At 58.8% G+C, this 20,554-nt stretch overlaps 2 protein-coding genes across 3 annotated transcripts; one reads left to right on the top strand and one right to left on the bottom strand.

Moving 5' to 3' along the window:
* Window positions 1-6,179: 6,179 nt before the first annotated feature.
* Window positions 6,180-14,836, top strand: SLC12A3 (solute carrier family 12 member 3). Of its 2 annotated transcripts, none has more exons than XM_068411124.1 (26): window positions 6,180-6,470; window positions 6,725-6,871; window positions 7,161-7,236; window positions 7,434-7,529; window positions 7,703-7,842; window positions 8,042-8,152; window positions 8,344-8,455; window positions 8,710-8,840; window positions 9,103-9,187; window positions 9,469-9,623; window positions 9,994-10,101; window positions 10,326-10,449; window positions 10,551-10,652; window positions 10,747-10,902; window positions 10,980-11,079; window positions 11,471-11,582; window positions 12,149-12,289; window positions 12,467-12,573; window positions 12,740-12,822; window positions 13,008-13,058; window positions 13,270-13,371; window positions 13,535-13,646; window positions 13,940-14,026; window positions 14,116-14,251; window positions 14,352-14,419; window positions 14,695-14,836. In XM_068411124.1, exons 1-26 carry the CDS (start codon window positions 6,180-6,182, stop codon window positions 14,834-14,836), a joined length of 3,075 nt encoding a protein of 1,024 aa, XP_068267225.1. The 2 variants fall into 2 exon arrangements, with proteins under 2 accessions (XP_068267225.1, XP_068267224.1); XM_068411123.1 differs by having other exon boundaries at window positions 13,008-13,079.
* A 423-nt stretch (window positions 14,837-15,259) lies between these two features.
* On the bottom strand, window positions 15,260-20,257 carry TMEM170A (transmembrane protein 170A). Its single transcript, XM_068411255.1, has 3 exons — window positions 20,119-20,257; window positions 19,855-20,025; window positions 15,260-18,487 (listed from the first exon to the last, which is right to left on the bottom strand). The coding sequence occupies exons 1-3, from the start codon at window positions 20,228-20,230 to the stop codon at window positions 18,357-18,359; spliced, it is 414 nt and encodes a 137-aa protein (XP_068267356.1). The 5' UTR covers window positions 20,231-20,257; the 3' UTR covers window positions 15,260-18,356.
* Between the last annotated feature and the right edge of the window lie 297 nt (window positions 20,258-20,554).

Raw genomic sequence — 20,554 nt, 5'->3', positions numbered from 1 at the left:
TTTTCGTTTTCACCGATTTTTGTGGTTTTATGTTTTTACTAATTTTATTTTAAATTGGTTTCTATTTAGAAAATTATTCGGAAGTAGTTAATGGGCTGTGCAGAGAAAGAAGTCCTAAATCTGCAATAGGGAGGTGAACGAGCAATTTTATAGCAGAAGAGGAAATGGAGAAGAAAACTTTGGTTTAATGCTTGCTGAGCATACAGCTTGGAAATGTAAGGGATTTTTGTGTTTTGAATGCATGTTAAATGTTGAAAATCTGTTTATGATACACCACACACGTGACGTGCTGCTGCCAGTCCCTAACGTCTCGTGTGTGTATGTGTTTGTGCGGTGCAGGTGAGCTCTGTGTGCTGCAGAGGCTCCTTTAGGCTTAGCGAAGTTTAAACTCTTGGCTCGGTGTCTCAGATGTACTCGGCTCTGCAAGCCCTGGAACTCTGCTGAAGCTTCTGTAGGAGCAGCTGGGGTTGGAAACAGGTGTATTTTGGTAGGAGAGATTTTTGTGATCGATGTGAGTTTTTAGGCAGTTGAATTCAGAATGATCCCGTGTCGAGCTCATGAGGCAGGTAAGGAGCTCACCAGAGAAATCCCAGTGTGGGTGCATTGCGTGTGGGTGGGTGTTACTGTTGGTTTAGTGGGAAGCCTGAGTCCCACTGAAGCGAGGGGCATTAAAAAATGGTGAGCTTTACATGTTCTGAGCTACAATTAAATCAGTGTAGGAGCCCAGGGACCACGTTGCATGATAAGCTTTTCTGTTTGATATAGCTGCCTAGCTTTGAAATGAAGCGGGAGGAAGGTTGGTGGTTACTCTTGCTGCTCCCTGCGCACACGTCCTTCTGCATTGCTGCTGTCTTGCTCTCACCCTGTTTGTGTTACTGGGAGACAAGAACATGAGTGGTTCTGGGTACAGTATGGGCAACACAAGGTGGGGGCTGATTTCAGCCTTTGCATGTTAACAGCTGTTGTGGGAGAGACTTAATCTCCATCTCGCAGTGTCTAAGTTTAATGGCGTAGAGGGATATTTGACTGACTTGATGACAATTTCCTAAATACTTTTTCCACCTGAAATGTTGTAGCATAAATTTTGTCACCCTTTTGGACAGGAAGCCAAGGGCTGGCTTGCCAAGCCACCCAAACCCGTGGCTCGTGGCTTTAGCAAAGTGGCCGCTGGGGCTCCCAGCCAGCAGAGCTGGGGATTGCGTGTGGCACTGAGGGGTCCTGTAGCACGTTCAGGATTGTTTCAACCAAAAGCTGAGAGAGACCTGGACAACACCCTGCAGGTACAGGGGGTTTGGTGAGTTACTGAAGGGTTATTTGGGGGGCAGCATGGAATGACCTAACAAAATGTCAACAGGTGAGCGTGGAAAGCTTTGTTGGTTATTAACATTGCTGGTGGATTCGTGTGGGAATGCTTCTGGGTATGTCTCAATTGAAAATTCATCCAGTCCCCTAGAGAACCAGTTACCAAAAAGTAGATGGCAGAGCAAGGTGTCTTCCCTGACAGTCCCGGTTGGCCCAGGGTTGTCCCCCATACGGTCCTGCGGGACAGACCCTGCTCCTGTGTTTTTCCTGCTGGCACCGTGTCCCAGAGTCACTCCGAGCACCAAACCACCTCGTGTACAGAGGCTGGCGGGTCTGTACCTGTCCTCAGGCAACCGCTGACCCGAACGAGGGAGGGACAGCGTCTGCCGGAGTCCGGGAAGGGTGAAGGCCGCCTTCCCCACTGTGACCCCCCTCCCCCTCCACCCTCCACGCAGGGACAGGACCCCTTTGGGGCTCGGCTCTTACCGTTGCCATTTGCAGGACCTTGTTCTCCTGTCTTTTGCCCGTCCCCTGCTCGGCTGAGCGATCGTGCAGCCTCACTGGCATGTTCCTGATGTCAGATGTTGAACCTAAGGACCTTTTGAAAACGACAAGTTGCCCTTTTTCTGTCTGCCCTTCGAGGGTGGCTGTGGCAGATGCTTTCTGGTGCTTCTCAGCCTTTGTGGGTGTTAGTAAAAGAGAACATTGATGGCTGTGTGCAGTTAGCTGCCTTTGTGCTCGGTGGTTGTGACTCCAGGCTCTGGTCCCTTCTAAGCTAAGCAGAAACTGAATTATTCCATACTTTGAAAAGCCAAGAGAGGGTCCTTCTGTGGTACACGGGCAGAGGACATAAACCCCAGGAAGTCAAAGCCCTGGGACTAACCCTGGCAAGGTAAGGCCCAGCCCTGTTTCAGACAAGATGTGAGAGGTGGTGGGTGTAACAGAAGGTGCCATGGATAGTTAGAATTAAATTAGTTCTTGTTGATTGCCCTGTGATTTCTTTTTGCTCCCGTGCAGGTTGTGAACGCTGCAGCCCATCCGCCTTCCCAGGAGCGGCGGGTTCCAGCTCCGTGCCTAGGCCTGGCTTTGGCAAACCTGGCTCTCCTCTGCACGACTCGAAGGGCTGTGCTGCACTGAGGTAGATGCTGACGCACGTACTGGTGCTTTGCTGAATTCAACACCCCCGTGGTTTTCCAGATGTCACTGTTTTCTCTCCACCCCGTGCTTAATTCTGCCGGAGAGAACAACCTGGTTCTGCTCCCTTGGGTTTCTGACCAGCAGAACTCCTGCTGCTGGACTGGAGTTCATAACCCTTTGTACCTTCACACTCAGCCTTTGCTGATGTGCAGGCTTAGCCTTGGCTTTCTAAACATTTAATCTGCTAGAAGGGCTTTTTGGGATGTCACTTAATTCTTAGGTTGTGTTTGGAGCAGCCTGCTCAAAGGTCGTGTCGCTCAGCACTCCCTTTACAACATGGAGTAGCGCTCGCTTCTACAGCCTGGTGCTGTCAGGGGCAGAGCAAGAGCCGCCTCAGTTTTCCTCGTGCACAAAGGGCTTCCGTCTGCTTGGTCAAACCAAGAAGCGTGATCATGTGCAGCAACATCTGAGGAGGTTTATGCTTTGCCAGGCACAGTTGGCAGCAGAGCTGGGGATGTTCATCTGAGCTGAATTTATTCTTAGTGTAACCTGACAAATCTCTAAGTTAGTGGAGCTCTGCCTCTTTGTACAAGAAAAAAAAAGTACAGATGAATGCTGGAGATTAAATTAGGATAATTCCATCCAATTTAGGGACTAATTCTCAGCAATAAAGATCCTCCAGGTCGATGAGATGCATCCTAAGGGTGGGTCGCTACTTCAGACAAGGTCGGAGTTGATGTGGTCTGGATTTAGGGGGCAGTTACAGGGAGATATAGAAATACTAATTGTAACCTTCAGCCATATGTTACCTGTCCAGCAGGAGAAAAAACAAGTTGAAGCTCTGCCTGGGGGTTAACCATGGGCAACTGGTAAAAACTGACCTGAGCTACTGGAAGACAACCAGCTCCTGTGGGAATTTAACAGGTGCCAACAAGCAGGAAACCTGCTGAAAGGTGCCCTGAGGGCCCCTCCCAGCCCTGCCGTGGAGCTGGTGTCAGCGTGTCGTGGCATCTCAGCTCTGTTTCTTTGGTGTTCATTGTTTTTTTTTTTATCCCCTTGACAACATTAATTCTTCTAAGCGTTTTCACTGTGGTGCCTGCGCTGTTACCCCAGCGTATGCTCGGCTCAGCTGGTCGCCCTGTCAGGTTACTGCCTGCAGCCTGCGAGATACCTTCCTCCTCCTCTGCCTGTCCTTGATTTCCCCACTGACTGCAGGTGCTGCATCTCAATCCTGACCTTCTGTTTTTCAGACCAACGCTAAATGAGGTGGCTCCTGCATTCTCCTACAACTGCTGCGTTTGTCTAAGGCAGCACTTGGACCTTGTTCCTTGCAGGAGCTGAAGGAATTAGGTTCAGAAAGAATTAATGTAATGATTTATTTTTGTTCTTGTTACCCTCTCAACACTTTGTTTTCCCAACCTTAATGAACCACAGCCTCTCAAAGCAGCAAGCTGTTTTCCTTCCAGCCTGGAGGAAAGAAGGGGATATTGTTAATTCCATTTCTGTGCCCCTGGGGTGGGCCAGCGCTCAAATACCACCACTGTTCATCTCCCTGTACTGGGATTTTTGTCCTCTCTCTGGGTCTGAAGTTGGAAGGGATGGAAATACTGTCTGGAAGAGGATGGGGGATGTTCCTTTTGGCCCTGTCAGGTGAGGCTGCTGGCAGTGGCCTGAATAACCATGTGTGTTCTCTTCCCAGGCTTCCTGCCCCGCAGTGCTGAGGAACTCGGTCCTGCTCCGCACGGTGGGTTTGCAGCGCTGAGCCCCTGCGTCGCTCGCGCGGTCCCCAGGGCGGTAGGTTCCCTCTGCCACGGGGGTGGCAACAGGATTGAAGTGGGAACATAGTGCTTTGGCAAACTGTAAAAGGAGCCACGTGTAAAGCGTCACCCCATTCTCTAACTCGATTCAGGTTCATTTGATGCATTTAATAGCCGTAGTGGAGCGGGGGGTCAGCTGGAAGGGACAGAGCCCTGCAGAAGCAACACGTCACCTCTGCACTGCGTGAGCGGAGGGGCTGGAGGGACGTGCCGCAGAGCTCTCCTCTCCCGCCCGCAGCTCCCAGCGCCGCGCTGCCCCGGTATTGGTGCTGCAGCTGGTGTTGTGAATCAGGCCGACGACAAGCGCATCCTACTATCCGGCTATTTCACTACACCAGGGTTGCATCATACCACTCGCTTCGCTCTTCGCCCGGCGTCTGGAGTCCTCCTGTCTCTCCCGGAGCATCTTTGACCACGCTGTGTTTAACAGAGACCCCTCCCACCCTGTTTAAGAGACTCCATGGTTCATGCTGGTTTGGGCAAGTTAGTGTGTTTGGTGCAATAATGAGGTCTTAAAATAAAACCATTTCTGCTGGGCATGAGTCTGCTGCTGCATCTGTTGTGAGAGGAAGCTGGTGTCCACCTCGGAGGAGGTGTTGCACGAGGTGCTGGAGCGAGGCTTTTTCCTCGTCCCCAGCTCACCCTTCACGTCCGCAGGGCCGGGTTTGGGGACTGGGCTGTGCGGGCGTTACGAGGGCTGAGCCGCGCGGGCGCAGTCAGGGCTGCCTGTCCTCAGCTTCCCGGGGAAGCGGGTGCCCGCTGGCCCACACAGGCTTGTGTAGCTGCAGATGGCGTCTGCTCACGCACAAACAATACAAGGGGGCTGAAGCGAGTCCTCAAAAAGCAGCTTAAAATGGGTGTGTGAATGCAAAAGACAGCTGGAGGCGGCGGGGCAGGCAGCCCCAATTTTCCATTAACTCGCAAAGCACACGGGGCTGAAACTCAAATGGGCTCTGGTGCTGCCCTCCAGTTTTATTGCTGCCTTGTTTGCTGTCTTGGCCGATCTTATCTGTAACGGCTTTTGAGGCACATGTGACGCTGGGCTGCAGAGGTACAACAGACGCCCGTCCCTCCCCCTGTCCTCGCCCGCCAGCGGCTGTACGGTGAAGGCCGAGCGGTGGCGCGGCCTCAGCCTGGGTTGTGCATGATGTGGGGAAGGGTTTAGGCGGCTTATTGGATCAGGGGTGGGATGTGGGGGAGTTTTGAACCCTGGGTGCTCGGCAGTTCCCCCTCCCTGGGGTCGGGAGGGCAAAGGGGACTGTGGGACCATGGGCATCTCTGCTGCCAGCGCCCAGCCCTGGGCAACCACTGCTCCATGTCCCCCAGCCTCTCCAACCCGCTTCCCAGCCCCGCAGCATCAGACCCTGCGCAGGGGATGTCGCACTCCCCCCCTTTCCCCTGGTTTCACCGTGAGAAAAAGGGGCCGTTTCCCGTCCCGCGCCCAGCACAGCTCAGCGCCGCAGGCGGCAGCTCGGAGTCCGGCCGAGATGATTTACGGGATCAGCCGGGTCCGGGGCAGTATCCCAGGGAAGGGCGAGCACGTGTGGGAGTCTGCTGCCATTTTCCATAACAAATCCCGGTGGGAACTGAATGTTCCCCAGTTGGGGCCGGAGGCAAACCCAGCGTCGCATTTCCCTGCCGCTCTGTCCTTGGGACTTAATCTCAAACCCGTTATCACCATCCCCATCGAACACTGGGAGTCAGCGATGCCCATTACAGCGCTTTTGATATCCCTTCTGGCTATTTTTTTTCCCCCTGACCAGCTCGGGGTGGTTCGAGCCAATTCTTTTCCCCCGGTTAGCAACAGCAGTGGGTGGGTGCCGGTTGCTTCGCTCCGGTTTTTCCGGATATAAAGCTGGCGAGCCCCTCTCTGCCCCATCCCTGGCACGGCAGGCACCGCCACCGGGGACCTGGGCTGGGGCAATGGCCGAGCTGCCCATCCCCGAGCTGCCCCCCGCCCTGTCCCGCTGCAGCGGCCGCTTCACCATCAGCACCCTCCTGGGCCCGGAGGAGGGCGGCCGGGGTCCCTACGCAGCCGCAGAGGGTGCCGGCTGCGACAGCACCCACCTCTCCGGCAGCACCCTCTGCACCAGGACCTTTGGCTACAACACGGTGGACGTGGTGCCCGCCTACGAGCACTACGCCAACACCAAGGGGGTGGGTGAGGCCGGGAAGGGGAGGCCCTCGCTGGCGGACCTGCACTCCATCCTCAAGGTAAGGGGGGGCTCGGCCGTGTCTCCAGCATCCCCTGGCCGCGCTGCCTGCGCCTGGTCCCTGCGGCGTGTCCGTGGCACGGTGTCTCCCGCTTCCTGATGCTGCGCCGGCGTGCACATCCCCAGGGGAAGCCAGAGGGATAATCCAGCTGTGTCCAGCTGTGTGCTCAGCCAGAGCTCCCCGCAGCTGCACCCCTCAGGGCTGGCTGCCTTCCGCCCTGCCTGCCCTCACCTGCCTTCCCCTTGTCCCCGCAGCCCGACCCGGGCCACCTCCGCGCGCCCGTGGCCGACCCTCAGCGGAGCAATGGGTTGCCCGAGGCCGGGCTGGAGGAGGCGGCGGGGGAGCTGGGCAAAGCCCCCGCGCCGGAGCCCGTCCGCTTCGGATGGGTGAAGGGCGTGATGGTGAGTGCGACTCGTCCCACCGGGAGCATCCTCCTGCCCTCCCGCCCCCCAAGTAGGGGCACGATGCATTTACACCTCATCGTCCCATTTTTCCCAATATACGTGTATTTTTGCAAGCGCCTGCCCTCTGAGCGATCCCTGCCCTCTGAGCCATCTCCTGCCCTCTGAGCCATCCCCTGCCCTCTGCGGCGGGCTGGTGTTCACTCGGAGGAGCGGCAGAGCCAGCGTGGCCCCAGCCGTCCCCAGGTGGCTGCACGCTGAGGGCCGGTCCCCCTCTCTGTCCCCCCAGATTCGCTGCATGCTGAACATCTGGGGAGTCATCCTCTACCTGCGCCTGCCCTGGATCACCGCCCAGGCGGGAATCGGTGGGTGCCGCGGCGTGGCGCGGGCAGGATGGTGGCACCAGGCTCACCAGCACCGAGGACACCCAGGGGGGTGGTGGACATGCCGGCAGCATCGAGCGTGGGGCGATGTGTGAGGTCCCTGTGGGTCTCCTAGGGAAGGCAGGGGGGTCTATGGGGCCGGGGGGATGCAGGACTGAAGCGGTGCCCTCTCCCCACAGCCCTGACGTGGCTCATCATCCTGATGTCCGTGACGGTGACCACCATCACGGGCCTGTCCATCTCCGCCATATCCACCAACGGCAAAGTGAAGTCAGGTAGCGCGTTGTCAACCCCCTATCACAGCCTCCGGCCACGCCGGGGGAGTCTCCTCCACCCTGGGGCTGCCCCGTGGACGTGAGCTCCCAGCACTGGCTGCGAGGTGCAGGGGGGTCCCCCAAAAACAAACGGGGGAGGCAGCTGACGCCCCGGGGTACTCCTGCCACCTCAGGGGGCACCTACTTCCTCATCTCGCGGAGCCTCGGGCCGGAGCTGGGTGGCTCCATCGGGCTGATCTTTGCCTTCGCCAACGCAGTGGCCGTGGCCATGCACACGGTGGGCTTCGCCGAAACTGTCCGGGACCTGCTGCAGGTATGAGTGGAGCTCTGGGTGTCCTCTGGGTCCTGTCCCCTCCACCTTCTCCATCCCCACCTCCTCCCCACACCAGCTGCATTAATTATAACATTGGGCCACTGATAATCAACCACCAGCTGGTAAAACTCCCGGCAATCCCGGTGGTTTGCTAAGGGAAAGGGTTATTTCCACCTTGTGGATGGTTCCCCCTCCCCAGGAGCACAACTCCCTCATCGTGGACCCCACCAACGACATCCGCATCATCGGGGTCATCACCGTGACGGTGCTGCTGGGCATCTCCCTGGCCGGCATGGAGTGGGAGGCCAAGGTAACACTCGCTGCTTCTGCTCACCTTATTCCCTTGGGCTGATAAGAGCCGTCCCTGCTGCCCACCAGGCATCCGAGGGGCGGGGGATGCCCATAGCTCCCCAAAAACAGGCAAGGGTTTCTCCTAATGCACTCTGCACCCTCTCGGTGCCCAGACCCCGACCCCTCAGCTGGCTCTTTCTGGTCTGGCAGGCACAGATCCTGTTTTTCCTGGTCATCTTGGTTTCCTTCATAAATTACCTGGTGGGGACGGTGATCCCGGCCACCGCTGAGAAGCAAGCGAAGGGCTTCTTCAGCTACCGAGGTGGGTCCACCATGGGTTGGACTTACACTCTACAGGTCCAAGCACATCACTGGAGCTTGGCTCTTTGCTGCTGTTGGGGGAGATGTTTGCTATGGGAAGGTGCTCCTCGCCGAGAGGTGTCATTAAAAGCACGGTGTCTTCCTCCCGCGGGTCACCTACCACCAGCGGCGTGCCTCCAGCCAGCGCTGGGATGCTTCAGCCAGGAGAAAGGCGGTTGGGAGGCCCCAAACGCTTCTCCCCTGCTTCCTCCTCAGCCGACATCTTTGCCCAGAACTTTGTGCCCAGCTGGCGCGGCCCCGACGGCTCCTTCTTCGGCTTGTTCTCCATTTTCTTCCCGTCAGCAACCGGCATCCTGGCCGGGGCCAACATTTCGGGGGACCTGAAGGTGGGTTTTGAGCGGGGCTGCCTGAGCTGGCGTTTCTTGGGGCTCAAGCCCCGTTTTCCCCCAGGGCTTTGGTTTTGATCCAACTTTTAGATCCTGTTTTATTTCTTCTGGACATTTTGGGGAAGGCTCGGCCAGGAGATGCTCTGCGGCTCCGTGTCGCAATGCATTAAAATCCCTCTTGTAGAGCAGCCGCCGTTAAAAAACCGTTTTAGCGGTGCTGCTGGAACGCTGTCTGACATCTCCCCATGACTCCCTTGGGCAGGATCCCGCCGTGGCCATCCCCAAGGGCACCTTGATGGCCATCTTCTGGACCACCGTGTCTTACCTGGTGCTTTCTGCTACGATCGGTAAGCGGCATGTCCTCGGGTGAGCTGGGTGGGGTGTGTCCCCCCCCGAAATGGGTGGCCTGGGAGGATGCAGGTGGTGGGAGATGGGAGCAAGCCGTGGCTGGGGCAAGTGCTGCAGGTGCCAGACCTCGTTCCTGCCCCCATGGGGGGCAAAGTCCTCCTGGGTGGGCAACACAGCTCATAGCTGTCGTGCAGTGGGGCAGCCCCACCGCAGGGATGTGGGGGATGCCGCAGGTGCAGGGGGTGAGCAGGCACTGAGCGGGCACCATGTGCCCCCGCAGGCGCCTGCGTGGTCCGGGACGCCTCGGGCAGCCTGAACGACAGCGTGGCGGTGGGCTCGCCGGGCTGCGAGGGACTGGCCTGCGGCTTCGGCTGGAACTTCACCGCCTGCGCCCAGCGGCAGAGCTGCCGATACGGGCTCAGCAACTACTACCAGGTGCTGCTCGGGGCCGTCACCCACCCCAGCCCCTGCTCCTGGCTGGGTTTGTGCTGCAAGGGATGGGTTTCCCAGGGCAGCCCCATGCCCGGCATCCCCCCCAGCACCCTGGGAGGTCCCCATGCTGTTAAAGCACCCGTGTAATGGCGATGCACCGGGGAGCGCATCTTCCTGGGGCTTTTGGACATGGCTGGACTTCACGGGCTGGATAATGTCGATGGAAAAGCACAGAGGGCAGCAGGATGGGCCCGGGGGCTGGAAATCCCTTAGGGTCCGGGCGGAGGTTGATGCGCTGGGGGTGCCGGGGGCCTCTGACCGCTCCGGGGCTCCTGACCGCCCCGGGGCTCCTGACCGCCTGGTTCTCGGGCAGAGCATGAGCATGGTGTCCGGATTTGGCCCCCTCATCACGGCGGGGATCTTTGGCGCTACCCTCTCCTCAGCGCTGGCCTGCCTCGTCTCGGCCCCCAAAGTCTTCCAGGTGAGGGGGTGGTGTGTCCCCGAGCCAGCAGCGGGCGATGCTCCCAGCCCATGCTCAGCACTGCGGGGCTTTGTGGCCATGAGCAGCCCCGGGCAAGGAGGATGCTGCTGTTGGTGAAGGTGTGAGGCCAGCCGGTGCTCTTCCCACCTTGCTCTTCCCACCGTGGCGCTGCCGTCGCATGTCCCCCGTGAAGCCCGCTGTCCCCAACACGTCTCTCCCCGCAGTGTCTCTGCAGGGACCAGCTCTACCCTCTCATAGGCTTCTTCGGGAAGGGCTACGGGAGGAACAACGAGCCCATCCGTGGCTACATGCTCACCTACCTCATCGCCATCGGCTTCATCCTCATCGGTAAGTGGCTGCCGCCCCCGCACCCTCCTGATGCCAACCACCAGCCGGGTGGCTCGGTCCCCGCTGCTGACGGCTCGCACTCCTCCTCCTCCTCCCCGCAGCCGAGCTCAACGCCATCGCCCCCATCATCTCCAACTTCTTCCTCTGCTCCTACGCCCTCATCAACTTCAGCTGCTTCCACGCCTCCATCACCAACTCCCCAGGTGGGCTGTGCCGTGCCGTGCCGTGCCGTGCGGCGGGCGGCTCCCCATCCAGCTCCCCGTCCCGGCAGCGGCCGCTGTGTGTGTTTGCGTGCAGGCTGGCGACCCTCCTTTCGGTATTACAGCAAGTGGGCCGCGCTCTTCGGGGCCGCCGTCTCGGTGGTGATCATGTTCCTGCTGACCTGGTGGGCGGCCCTCATTGCCTTCAGCATCGTCATCTTCCTCCTGGGATACGTCCTCTACAAAAAGCCAGGTGTGTGGCGGTAACCAGGCGCCGGCGATGCGCCAGGAGGCCTCTGGCCCCGTTGCTGATCCATCTTTCCCACGCAGATGTCAACTGGGGCTCCTCCATGCAAGCCAGCTCGTACAACATGGCCCTCAACTACTCGGTGGGGCTGAGCGAAGTGGACGAGCACATCAAGAACTACAGGTAAGAGTGGCTCGGCGCGGTGCTGGGCATGGAGGGAGGGGGATGCAGAGCCAGCCGCCACCAAGGATGGCTTCGTGCCCATGGCCATGTCCTCACCACCATCCTCAGTAACTGGGAGCCCTGGCAAAATGTGGCTGTCTCCAAAATCACACATCTTTGCCGTGTGGGCAGAGGTGGAAAGCAGGGCAAACCTTGCCTTCCCCATACCAGGTAGACGTGTTGGTCTCATCTGATATAAAAAGCCCAAGGAGTGAGGCTGGACCCTCAGCCGTATGACTTTGTCTCATCCTAACGATGCTCGCTATAGTTGCTGCTGCCCAGGCACGGGGGGCAGAGAGGCTCGGTGCCCCCAAAGTACCAGCCTTCACCCCTTTTCTCTCCCTGCCCGCAGGCCGCAGTGCCTGGTGCTGACGGGCCCTCCCAATTTCCGCCCGGCCCTGGTTGACTTCGTGGGGACATTCACCAAGAATCTCAGCCTGATGCTCTGCGGCAATGTGCTGATCGTGAGTCGCCTGCAAAAGCCGGTTGGTTCCTTGGCCAGGGGGCTCCAGCCACCCGTGGGCGGTGGGCTGGGAAATCCGTATGCATCCTGGTGAGCTCGTAGGGTGGGGATTGAAATGTGCCCATTGATGTGCCGCCAGATGATGATGTGTTTCTGGAAGCCTCTCCAGCTCGTTAAGCAACATTGGTGAAGCACTGGGATGTCCCTGTGGGCTAGTGGCTTTCCCCTTGCCAATTAATTGCCAAAGCAAAGATATGGTAGGAGGAGGTGGTTGCTCAGAGGACGGGGTGGTCCTGCAGCCCTGAAGCCTCAAGAGCAACTGGGAACATGTGGTGCAGCAACCACCAGCACATCCGCAGCCAGGGGACTGCTGGCATCAGGTGCGATGGCTGTTGAGTCCCAAAATTCGCTGGTTTTCTGGCTGCAATTGCAACTCCCCACGTGTGCAGCGGTTACAGCCAGGTCTTGCCAGTGATTTAGGAAGAGAGGAGCTGGAGGTCCTTGGTGGGAAGACCACCAGCTGGAAGGGGCCGCCTGTGCCTGAGCCCCTGCCCCTGCTCCCCACAGGGACCACGGAAGCAGAAGATGCCGGAGTCCCGGCTGACGGCAGACGGCCACACCAAGTGGCTTACGAAGAGGAAGATCAAGGCTTTCTACACGGATGTGGTGGCCGAGGATCTGAGAAGTGGTGTCCAAATGCTCATCCAGGTAGAGCCATCCTTGGCCATTGACTGTCAGGGTCCCTCCTCTTCCATCACAGCTCGGGGGCTCTGACTCCCATCCCCAACCTCCAGGCACCCCCCTTTGCATCGGTCCCCTGCGGACTGACACTGCCCCTGTCCGTCTGTCCCTGCAGAGGGGTCTCACGGGGACATCTATCCATAGGCTGCCGGCCTCGGGAAGATGAGACCCAACATCCTGGTGCTGGGCTACAAGAAGAACTGGCAGAGGGCGTCCCCGCAGAGCCTGGAGGACTACGTGGGCATCCTGCAGTATGGCCACGCCGGCCCCTCCGCCCCCAGGGATGCCAGCACCCGGCGGTGGCCTCGTGGTTGGGTGTGGGGACGCTGCAGCCACGTGCACAGGGTCTGGCCACGCTGGCAGTGCCACTCAACATGAGCCGGCCACCATTAACTGCCTTCTCCTCCCTCCTTCCAGCGACGCCTTCGATTTCAAGTATGGCGTGTGCTTAATGAGGATGAAGGAAGGGCTGAACGTTTCCCGGGTGATGCAGGCTCATGGTAAGTGGTTTTTGGGCAGCTGGGGATGCCCAGAGACGTGCTGGAGCTGCAGGACGTGCCAGCCAGCACCATGTCCCCAGGTGAAGGTCACAGTCCTGGGGGGCATCACTCCTGGGCTGGGACCGAAGGGGATGGGGACAGCAGGGCGCTGCCCTGGTGCCCATGCTCTTCTTCTCCCTCCCCAGTTAACCCCGTGTTCGAGGCAGCGGAGCACCCCGAGGAGAACGGCACCGGTGGCAGAGCAGCCCCGGGCACAGGTTGGTCCTGGCTCGGGGCTGCCCGGAGCACCCCAGCTCCGAGGATTATTTTCAGGGAGCCAGGTTGGCAGGCAAGGGCGTGGGTTTCAAGCAGCGAGGGGAAGCAGGGCTGGGGCGAGGAGGACGCGGTGCCTTTAATTCGCAGCCAGTGGTGCCCCTCACCGACACCGGGACCCCCTTGCCCCGGTAGCTGACCCCACCGCCTTGGCCGGCGAGCAGCAGGCGAGCACCATCTTCCAGAGCGAGCAGGGCAAGAAGACCATCGACATTTACTGGCTCTTCGACGACGGAGGTAACCTTCACCTTGGCTGCTGCAGCTCTTCACTGTCCGTCTGTCCAGCTAATGCGAACCCAGCGCCTCCATCGCGGCGCCCAGGAGGGCTCGGTCCTCACCAAACGGTGCCAGGGCATCCCTGGGGTCACCTGGGGTCTGCCACGGGGTGTTTTGGGGACAGGTCTCACGCTGCTCATCCCCTACCTCCTGGGGCGCAAGAAGCGGTGGGGAAAGTGCAAAATCCGGGTGTTTGTTGGCGGGCAGATCAACAGGATGGACGAGGAGAGGAAGGCGTAAGTGCCAGCAGCCACTCATACCCCACAGCCACATGGCCACTGCCGCTGTCCCCATGGGCGGGTGGCAGGAGCTGCTTCACCCCCTTGAGCCCCCCAGGCTTTGCCTAACAGGATCTGTGGGCTCTGGCCTGGCTGCTTTGCCTCACTGCTCCAAAAATCAGTGATTGCAGAGCAGGAAAAACCCCAGTGCCAACCGAGGAGGGGGCAGAGGTTTGTGCTGGGCCGGGTCCTCACCAGAGCCACCACTCCCTGCTCATTTTTTGGGAAATGTGTCCTTTTCCCTCTGCTAGGATCGTCTCTCTGCTGAGCAAGTTCCGCCTCGGCTTCCACGAGGTCCACATCCTCCCTGACATCAACCAGAAACCCTGGCCAGAGCAGTAACCGCCCCTCTCCCCTTCTCCCCCCGCCCCAGCACCCCCAAACCCACCCGGACCCCCTGCCCCGGCACCGTCTGCTTGTCTTGCAGCATCAAGAGGTTCGATGACCTGATCGCTCCCTTCAGGCTGAACGACGGCTTCAAAGACGAGGCCACGGTGAACGAGATGAGGCAGGGCTGTCCCTGGAAGATTTCTGACGAGGAGGTCGATAAAAACAGAGCCAAGGTAGCACCGGTGCCGGGGGGGCTCCCACAAAGGGTCTCCTGATTTTGAGAGAAAATTCAGTCTTTTTGGAAACAATTCTTTGGCATTTTTCGCTCCGCAGTCGCTGCGACAAGTGAGGCTGAACGAGATTTTGCTGGATTACTCGCGGGACGCGGCGCTCATAGCCATGTAGGTGCCAGCAATGCCCTCCTGCCCATTTCCTTCCCTCTGGATGTTCCCCCCGTCCCCAGCCCTGCGCGGGGACATCCTGGACAGACACCCCAATGCCGTGGTGGGACGGGGAAAAGCCCTTGGAAGGCACCGAGGGGTCCGGCCCAGGTCCCAGCAGGGTGGGGAGGATGCGGTGTTGCCCCTTTTTAGGGAAATAACCTGCAAATTAGCCCTGGATTGAGAGAGGTGGCCGGAGGGGCTGCGCCTCACCCGGCCCCCCGCTGCCGCCGCAGCACGCTGCCCATCGGCAGGAAGGGTCGCTGCCCCAGCTCCCTCTACATGGCCTGGCTGGAGACCCTCTCGCAGGACCTGAGACCCCCCGTCATCCTCACCCGCGGAAACCAAGAGAACGTGCTGACCTTTTACTGCCAATAAAACCTCCCGGATCCCCGCCGACTCGCCATGTGAATTTTTCTGGCTGCTTTAGATCTCGGAGCGGTCCCACCCCGGGGTCTGGGGGAGCGGAGAAGGCGTGTGGGGTCACCAGCTCTCGGGAAACGCCCGCCGCACGCAGCTGCCACCCTCTTAGGAACTCATTTTGCCCATCTCCACCTCTGCAGGTTGTAGAGATATAAAATCACGCAGGCCCCGTAGCGCAGGCATGGCTCCGGCCCTGGGTTTAGCCGGAGCCACACAGGTGAGGTGGGGGGGGGGGCCCATCCTGAGAGCAGCAAGGGGGACAGCGGGACCCCACGCCTGCTCCCCCGGGAGAGCCCGAGCGGTGCGCAGGGACTGACCCACGGCCCCGGCAAAGCCACCGTCCCGGGTGCAGGAGAAACACACGACTCAGTTCACCTCGATCGTTACGGAATTTACTGATAATCACCACCAGGATTAGAAGTGTCAGTAGAAAAATAAAATTTACAGAGTTTTCTATCATACAAAGATTTGTTCATGACAGCCACGGTCGTTAGGGAGACAGGACACGGGGCGGTCTCAAAACCAGGCCAGCACAGGGGATGTTTGCGCACAGAAAGCAGGGCCATGGGCTCAGCTCGAGCAGCGATGTTTCTCCAGTGCAGGTGGCTTCTCTGCAAGGTAGAGGCCTGTGGTTCACAGCACTGCCCAGCCCAGGACACCTCGACATTGATATTTTTACAAGCCCTTTGCAGCTTTTGGCAAGTTTGACCGAGCAAAATCTACCCACACCCGCTGAAAACTAAAGGGATTCCTCCGCTCATCTCACGGGGGATAAAGGACCATAAAGGGAAGACCCAACCGATGCAGCGAGAGGGGAGGAAACTGCTGGCATCACCTCGAGATACTCCTCCTTCCCGTCTGGATCTGGTTTTACCGGAGAGGTGGGTCAGGAAGGCAGCGAGGGGAGCGGAGGGTGCTCTGCGGGTACCGAGGTGGCACAAAGAACTCGCCCCCTCAGCGCTAATACCTGTTAAGACAAGTCATCACTGATTGTTCACCTTCTACACAAGAATTCCCTGAAAATTTCTCACGGGGCCTGGGCAACAGAGAGGCACCACCGGCTCCCGCCGCTCGGCTTCCAAACAGTGGCCAAGCTGCCAACGCTTCAAGCGAAGCAGCCCCCCCTCCTTAAAATGGACTTTGGGAGATCACGACGGGCAGAAAACGGGAAGTTTTCAGTTTGCCCAGAACGGAGTGATTTATTGAGCAATTTTTATTCGTTTGTTCTGAGCTCTGAACAGCCCGGATTTGTCCCTGGCACGCCTCAGCCCCGTTACTGCAGAGGAACAATCCTCCTGCTGTAGCACACTGATAAAGTGCTTTCCCAGTTGCAATCAGCTTAGTCCTCGCTCCTGAGGGATGCCAGGCACCGGGGCAGGGCAGCACAGCGGGTGCCCAGGACACTGGTTTCCAGCGTCACCCAAAAGGTAAGGCCAGACCTGCCCAGTCTGAGTCTCACGAGAGACTTGTAATCCATCCAGGAACACGTGGGCTAATTCATGTGAATTAACCCAGGTGCTCCGGACGCGCCCTGTGTACGCAGCCATTTGAAATAGGAAGTGGGAAGGAGGGAAAGAGAGATCATTAATCCTGCTTTTTCATCAGGGGCAGAAGCAAAGAGGGAAGGAGAGGCCCAGCCTTCCCCCGGGGACGGGGCGGGAGGCAGACCAGCTCGCTGCGAGCAGCACAGCACACGGGGCACTCCGATGGTCCAGGGTTTACTACACATTACACCACTTGGACCTCACCCACCTAAGGAGAAGGATTCAGGTTAAAGTCTTTCCTAAAATGCACAGCTTTACTCCCTGAATTAACATGGGCTAAAATTTAGAGTAACCCCAGTAAGTAGCTCCTGAAAAACACCTCTCTCCATCAGCTGTCAACAGAGCACTGCGGAGAAGTTAGTACCTAGAGAGAAATTCTTTTGCATGATAAACATGGGGCCCTGGTGAGGGTTGTTCCAGCACAGAGGACATGGGGCTCCTGGCAGACAACTGGCCTTACAAAACGTGGCGGGTACAAAAGGCGAGCTGGTTTTGGTTTGGAAACCAAAGGAGTTCAGCAAGAACACAGATGGGACACGTGTCCTGGGAGGGCGGACGCAGACAACGCCTGCCCACGGGTGCCAGCAGGGACCGCAGCGAAGGCACGGGGCTGGCTACGCCGCCCAGCCACGTCCCTGGGCTTCAACCTCAGCTCCCCCAAGCGCCCCGAAAAACCCAGTTCCCAGGAAGAGCCCAGCTAGCTACCCGAGCGTCCCAGCCCCACGGCATGCCTCCGGGCACGAGGGCAGCCCTAAGAGTCAGTTAAAAGTCACTTAAAACAAAACAAACTAAAACAATTCATTAGAGGAGACCATACTGCCTGCCCGTCAGGGTTGGTTTGGGGCTGTGTTCACACGGCTCGTCCCTGATGGCCACGGGAATCACCCAGGCTCTTCCCGGGTCCCTCGCAGGCGTCCCTCTCACCAGCATGCTGCGGGCTGGATGCTGAAAATGTGGCGCGTCCCCTGCCTCCGCAGCCGGCGAGCCCCGAGTCACGACAGCCCAGCGCCGGCCATGCAGTTCTCACCAGCGCAGCCACAGAAGCAGCAGCAACGTGCTGGATTTTATATCAGCTGGCCAGCGGCGTTCAGAGATCAGCGGAGACGCCCAGTCCTGCCACAGCAACGTAAACACGATCAGCGAGGGAAAGAACAGAGAAGTTTAAAACCACAAGTTTCCTTCAGAGCCTGTGAAGCAACAGCGCATGCTCACGCGCGTGCCCTGGGCTTTCTAGCGTGGGCAGCGGGGCGTAGCGCCCGTTCAGCCGTGCTTCGCCTCTCGGGCAGAAGGGACACGGTGCCAGGAGAGCTTCACCGTAATAAAATTCACCCAAACGGCAATCCTTTTGACACCGGTTAGTCACAGCTCTCGGCCACAAATTTGCACTTTCATCCATCTAAAATGATTTTTCCTTTTGCTGCTCCCAAATTCACTATGACCAAAACCTGGTATTAGGAAGTTGGGGCCAGGAAGACAACAAATTCATTTTCTCATTTTAAAAAAAAATCACATTAAAAGAGCTTCAGGCTCACTGCAGACAAAGCAGCAAGAGGTCAAAGCACTAAGCGAGCTCCAAAGGTGACACCTCACGCTGCAGTGCTACCCCACAACAGCCAGTGTCACATCTTAGTTACATCCTGTCGCTACAGTTCATCACTGGTAAAAGATATGTGGGCCACCTCCTCCGGAAGCCATTTTCTTATCCTCCAGAGAAATGAAAAGTTTCACTTGGCACTTAATGTTACCAAAAAGTAACAAAATTCACTATTTTGAGCTTAATTTCAAGCGGCGCTGGAGGCAGGAGCAGGCCTCCACGTATCCTTTAACCAGTGGAGAGCCTCGACTTGCGCTCCCTCGTGATTTGTTTCAGAGACGGCGCAGGCAGCACATGCTTTGCTCTTCCTTTGTGATCTCTAGCGTCCGAAGAAGAGCTAGAGAGTGGCTAAAATCCGTAGAAACGAAACCACCACCACGCAGAACGTCTGGCCCACTCCTAAAATGAGGGCTTCAAAGGGAATCATTTTTTTCCCCGCAGCTCTGTAAACTCCAGCAATGGCAGCACCTGCGGAGAGGGGAAAAAGCTGAAACATGAGTGCGTGACGGCCCACGTGAGATACACGCTGTTGTACCGCAGGGGCAGAGCGGGGAAGTCTCAGAGGATGTGAGACTGGGGCAGAGAACAGGGGGGTCTGCAGGAGAGGGCCCTGAACCCCTGCACATTGTCTGGCAGAAATGCCAGGCTGGGTTTACTGTGACAAACCAACGCGTGCTGGTGGCAAGGGGAAAATCGGTGGGGAAACTCCGCTGAGGCCTCCAGGTGGTGTGGAGGTTGGGGCGGTTTTGGACATACTCTTGTCACAAGATCCTCTACACCACAGCCTACAAGTTGCAAATATTACCCAGTTTTGGGCACAGGCACCAAACCTGTAAGTGTTTTTTCTCCGAGTGCTCAGGAACCTGGAAGCCCAGCTGGCTCTGCATCTGACAGGCGGGTTTGGTACCTGACAAAGGGCTCGATAGGTGGGATGGTCCCACACTTTCAAACACAGGGTGAGGGGGGGGAACACACGTGGGTCAGGGTGATTCCAAGCACACCTACAGGCTGGGTGGAGAAGGGATTGAGCAGCCCTGAGGAGAAGGACTTGGGGGCGATGGTTGACGAGAAGCTCAATATGAGCTGACAACATGCGCTGGCAGCCCAGAAAGCCACCCGTGTCCTGGGCTGCATCCCCAGCAGCGTGGCCAGCAGGGCAAGGGAGGGGATTCTGCTCCTCTGCTCCACTCCTGTGAGACCCCCCCTGCAGTGCTGCGTCCAGCTCTGGGGCCCAACATCAGAAGGACACGGAGCTGTTGGAGAGAGTCCAGAGGAGGCCACGAAGATGCTCAGAGGGCTGGAGCCCCTCTGCTCTGGAGACAGGCTGAGAGAGCTGGGGCTGTTCAGCCTGGAGAAGAGAAGGCTCCGGGGAGACCTTCTAGCACCTTCCAGTGCCTGAAGGGGCTACAGGAAAGCTGGAGAGGGGCTTTTGACAAGGGCATGGAGTGACAGGACGAGGGGGAATGGTTTTAAACTGAAAGAGGGGAGATTGAGATGAGATCTGAGGAAGAAATTCTTTGCTGTGAGGGTGGTGAGACCCTGGCCCAGGCTGCCCAGGGAAGCTGTGGCTGCCCCCTCCCTGGCAGTGTTCAAGGCCAGGTTGGATGGGGCTTGGAGCAACCTGGTCTGGGGGAAGGTGTCCCTGCCCGTGGCAGGGGGTTGGGACTGGATGGGCTTTAAGGTCCCTTCCGACCCAAACTATTCTATGATTCTATGAATATAACCAAAACAATCTCCTCTCTACCCCGGGGAACGCCGCGGTTTGGTGTGCTCCTGAAGGCAACCTCTGACCACTACAGAGCCACCCGGTCGGTATTTTCGAGCATCTACCGTACTCGTTAGGATGCCGGCGGTGATGGGTCCCACGATGCCCATCAGCAGGAGGCTCACGGACATGAACCTGCCGTACTTGTGATGCCGGAGCGTGAAGAGCGCTAGCAAAGCGGCCGGGACGTGGAAGGAGAGGGAGGAGACGAGGGCCCAGAGGAAGACGCCATACCACATCTCTGTGGAGAGAAGGGCCGTGAGGCAGGCTCGGGGCCCGCGGGCCTGCGGCGGGAGGGCCCGGCTCCGAGCAGGCCCCGCCGCGGGGAGGGTACCTGGGAAGGTGGAGAGCGGGCTGGAGTAGGTGGTGCCGTTGCCCACGCGGGGCACCAGGCGGAGGCTGAGGATCTGCTGCAGGAGCCCGCCGCCCGCCTCGCCGCCCTCCATCCCCTCACCGGCCCCGCCGCCGCCATCCGCCGGCCCCTCTGCCGCCCGCCCCCTTCCGCCCGTCCTACCCAATGGGAAGCGCCGCGCGGTGACAGGCAGGGCTCCCCACCAACCGCCGCTCGCCGGGAAGCGTCGGGCCAGCCGGGCCCCGTCCCCGCCCCCGCGCTGCCATGGGAACGGCTGTCAGCCGCAAAGCATGCCGGGAGCCGCGTCGCAACGGAAGCGGCCCTGGGCACGCGGGCGGCACCATCGGCCGGGGCTGGGGCCGCTCTAGCCCGCTGGCGGCGCTCTCCTCGCTGCTCCCCGTGCTCGGCGCCGCCTCGG

Source organism: Nyctibius grandis, chromosome 12, assembly GCF_013368605.1.
Source record: "Nyctibius grandis isolate bNycGra1 chromosome 12, bNycGra1.pri, whole genome shotgun sequence".
NCBI lineage: Eukaryota > Metazoa > Chordata > Aves > Nyctibiiformes > Nyctibiidae > Nyctibius > Nyctibius grandis.
Note: the sequence above shows the minus strand (reverse complement) of the source record. Positions and strands in the feature narration are given on the sequence as shown.